Source organism: Phyllobates terribilis, unplaced genomic scaffold, assembly GCF_046119375.1.
Source record: "Phyllobates terribilis strain yellow unplaced genomic scaffold, ASM4611937v1 Scaffold_11__3_contigs__length_659146591, whole genome shotgun sequence".
Lineage (NCBI taxonomy): Eukaryota > Metazoa > Chordata > Amphibia > Anura > Dendrobatidae > Phyllobates > Phyllobates terribilis.
Genome location: NW_027362771.1, coordinates 642,327,263 through 642,330,910, shown reverse-complemented (window position 1 = coordinate 642,330,910; position 3,648 = coordinate 642,327,263). Strand labels below are relative to the sequence as shown.

The window sequence follows — 3,648 nt, the reverse complement described above, 5'->3', positions numbered from 1 at the left end:
AGGAGGCCAGCACAGGGAATGTTCTATCACCTCTTTAGAATCACAACTGTCTATGGCAGGATCCTAGATGTTGGAGTGGGCTCCTAGACCTGACCTCAATTTATCCAGGTCTTGGTGTGAAAATATCCTAGACTATTTTAGAGTAGGATATGAAGATAACATATTTTTTATTGTTTTTATTGCATTTTTCCGGTTTACACCAAGGCCGGTAAGACGGAAGTTAATGACGTGTACACATCATTAACTGCTTCTGAACTGATGCTGTGATGGACCTTTTCACATCTTGGTTCCTCAGACTATATATAATGGGGTTAAGCATTGGTGTCACTGCTGTGTAGAAAACAGAAGCCACCTTGTCTTGGATGGTAAAAACATGGGAAGGAGGATGCAGGTTGGTGAAAAATATGGTTCCATAGAAAATAGAGATGCAGATGAGATGTGATGAGCAGGTACTGAAGGCTTTCTTCCTGCTCTCTGCTGATTGCATGCGTGAAATTGAGAAGGTAATTAGGAGGTATGACAGTAGGATAGTCACCAATGGACCCATGGCCATAGCACTGACAATGTAGATAGTGACCATGTCACATGTTGAGGTATCTGAGCAGGAAAGTCTGAGGACAAGAGGAGCATCACAGTAGAAGTGGTCAATGAGGTTGGACCCACAGAATTGAAGAGTGAAAGCACAGCCAGTCTGTACTGATGACTGTAAGAAGCCAACGGAGAAGGAAAGAAGAACAAGGCTTAGACATTTCTTCTTAGTCATTATGGAGACATAATGGAGAGGGTGGCAGATGGCAACATAGCGGTCATAGGACATGGTGGAGAGAAGAAGGGAGTCTATGGAAGCCAGAGAAGCATAGAAGAAGAACTGGAGAGCACAACCTACAAAGGAGATGGTCTTCTTCAAGGACATAATGTCTGAAAGCATCTTAGGTGTTATGGTAGATGAATAGAAGACGTCCACCAGTGAGAGGTAACTCAGAAAGTAATACATTGGGTTCTGGAGTTTAGAGGATCTATGAACAATAGCAACCAGGCCAAGGTTCGCAAATATGGTGACAAGATAGATGACAATGAAGAGTGCGAAAAGGAAGGTTTGTAGAATTTTGTGATCAGTCAGTCCAGAAAATATAAACACGGCCACTTGTGTCTTATTGAAGATGTCTGTGGTGGTATAAATGAAAAGATATACAATATAACTAGAGGTCAGAACTTAAACAAAGCCTATACCTTGTAAAAAATGTCCTGATGTCTAAAGAGTAGTTGTTCAGGATCGCAGTCACAGAACTTCTCTTGGGTTCATTTTTAAACATGACTCTATGAGAATCTTTTTAGCTGATGACCCCTAATATTTTTTTTATTTCAAACCCCTCAAATTTTGACTTTTTGATACCTCTTTGAGATGACCCATCAAAGTTTAATTAAAAATGGTTCTCTAGACTCGGGATCCTCTCAAAGAAGATGACCAATATGAAAAGTATACGATGAACACGTAATCTTCTCAAAGCAGTGGGTTTCTGAAGCAGTTCTACTGTACTCCTGAAACTATAAAGAGCTAAGTGCCATCGTCGGTGTCACAGGTTTAGTACCTTTATAGTTAGGCTGGCCCGCAAGAGAATTCTTTGGTGGGCTCATGTCCTGATAAAAATATAAAGGGGCACTACTAAAATAAAAATCATGAATTCCAAAAGAAGACATAATCATCTGAAGCTTTCTATGGAGGTATGGAGATTACTTGCAGCTACACTTTTTCTTAGTGTAATCCCACCAGTAACCTATTAAATGTTACTAATGATCTCACATTTAAATGTTCTACATTGTGGGTACCTTGTATTTTGCAATCTGTCCATATTCGATTCTATGGTAAGTTTTGTGTTATACTATACCATCTATTCACTTCTTGAGTATTGTGTCCACTACTATAAGAGAGTTTAAGGAATTAGATGTCCGAAATTTCGTAACTGTTATATCCCTACCTGCTCCAGCGATGTCTGCTTTTGTTGATAGTTGTCGTCCTATTCACCTTGAGGGTGGCACTGGTGATGGAGGGGACCTCATTGCCAGTATTACTGGACGGTACAGGCACTATTTAGTCATGGATACTGGTGGGACTTGTGATGCCATCCAGCCAGACAGAATGCAGTAGTTAAGCTGGTGTAATCAGCTCCATGCTTTGGCCAATGGGGCAGTTTCACACCCAGTATATACCCAGAGCATACTTCTGGGGTTTCTGGTTAGTGTGCTTCGATATACCCTTTAGTCTGGTGCTCTTTATCTGTTCTAGTCATCCTTTCTTGACCTGGCTTGTGACCCTGATTACTCTGTCTCTGCAATCCCTCCCTAATATGACCTTGACCGATGTTGCTTTTAACTGATCTCCTGGTTACTCCTCTGACTATGTTATTGCCTTCTGATTCTGACTCTGGATCTGTCCCTTCTGTTTCTGACCAGAGTAGTTTGACTATCCTAACCTCTGACTCCATCCTCTGGCCAGCAGCTACGCCGTGTACACAACCTAGGGTGCCCCATTGGAAGTCCAGATCCCTGTTTGGATGAAAACCAGGGTTCCTCTGGGATCTGTTTGATAGGGTGGCTAGCACAGCTTGGCTTCTGAGTGTCAGGGTAGGTTTTTTGAGCTTACTGTCTCAGACAAACTTCTCAGTTACTTGAAGCTCCTGAGCCTCAATGCAAGATCAGCAACAGAAACACCAACTCCCAGGTGTAATATATATAACAATGTTGTTTTGTATTTGATAAAGGTGACATTGGGACAGTTAAGGGACCAGGGCTTGGATGTATATGCTACTTTTGGTCCATCCATAACTGCACACAAGATGGGACATTTTAGATCAGATACAATAAAGCTATCAATGTCTACCCTTACCTTTATTATCAAGTATATTTTTAAGGTCTTTTTTAATGCTCATGATCAGAACGCTTGGATTCACAATTTATCCACTGAACTGGGAAATATGAACACAACATATCATGGTTCTCATCACGTTTACTACAGGGTCCAATGTTCAAGCCAAATTTCACAAATTCTTCTTTTAAATGTCTTCAATTGAAGATAAATTTAGTAAAAATAAGCTGTGATATACGAAAAGATCAAAATATGGAACAGATGCCTCATATCTATTACAGTATCCGAGCGATGACAATCCCGAGCTCTTTATATTCATCCCAGTGACCCCAGAGAATCGTTCTGCGCAGAGATTCAGTGCTGATTACCGAGGCACCTACACACCACCGCGCGCTTCATGTCTACCGGGAATTTATCGTATCTGATTAATTTATCAAAACTGCCTCAGAAGATTTCTCTCAACGCATCTGTGTGTGAAATGTGTATTAGTGTAGAGATATCAAAAACTGATAACTAATGAACAGGTTGTCTGTAGGGATGAGTGGACCTGTGAATGTTCGGGTTCATCGGGTTCGACCGAACTAGAGTTAAAACTTAACCGCCGAACTTGAACTTCAACCCAATGTAAGCCAATGGGAACCCAAACTTCAAAGCTTTTAAATGGCTGTAAAATGGTCATCGTTAGGGCTATGGGCCTGTAAAAGGAATCAAAATGGGGGAAGGAGCAGGACACTTACCCTAGAAACAAACGTGGATAGGGAAATGACTTAGATGAGGCCCTGTAC

At 41.2% G+C, this 3,648-nt stretch overlaps 1 protein-coding gene across 1 annotated transcript; it reads right to left on the bottom strand.

Moving 5' to 3' along the window:
* Positions 1-220: 220 nt before the first annotated feature.
* On the bottom strand, positions 221-2,927 carry LOC141167611 (olfactory receptor 5G9-like). The gene is made up of 2 exons (XM_073654997.1): positions 2,885-2,927; positions 221-1,164 (listed from the first exon to the last, which is right to left on the bottom strand). The coding sequence occupies exons 1-2, from the start codon at positions 2,925-2,927 to the stop codon at positions 221-223; spliced, it is 987 nt and encodes a 328-aa protein (XP_073511098.1).
* Between the last annotated feature and the right edge of the window lie 721 nt (positions 2,928-3,648).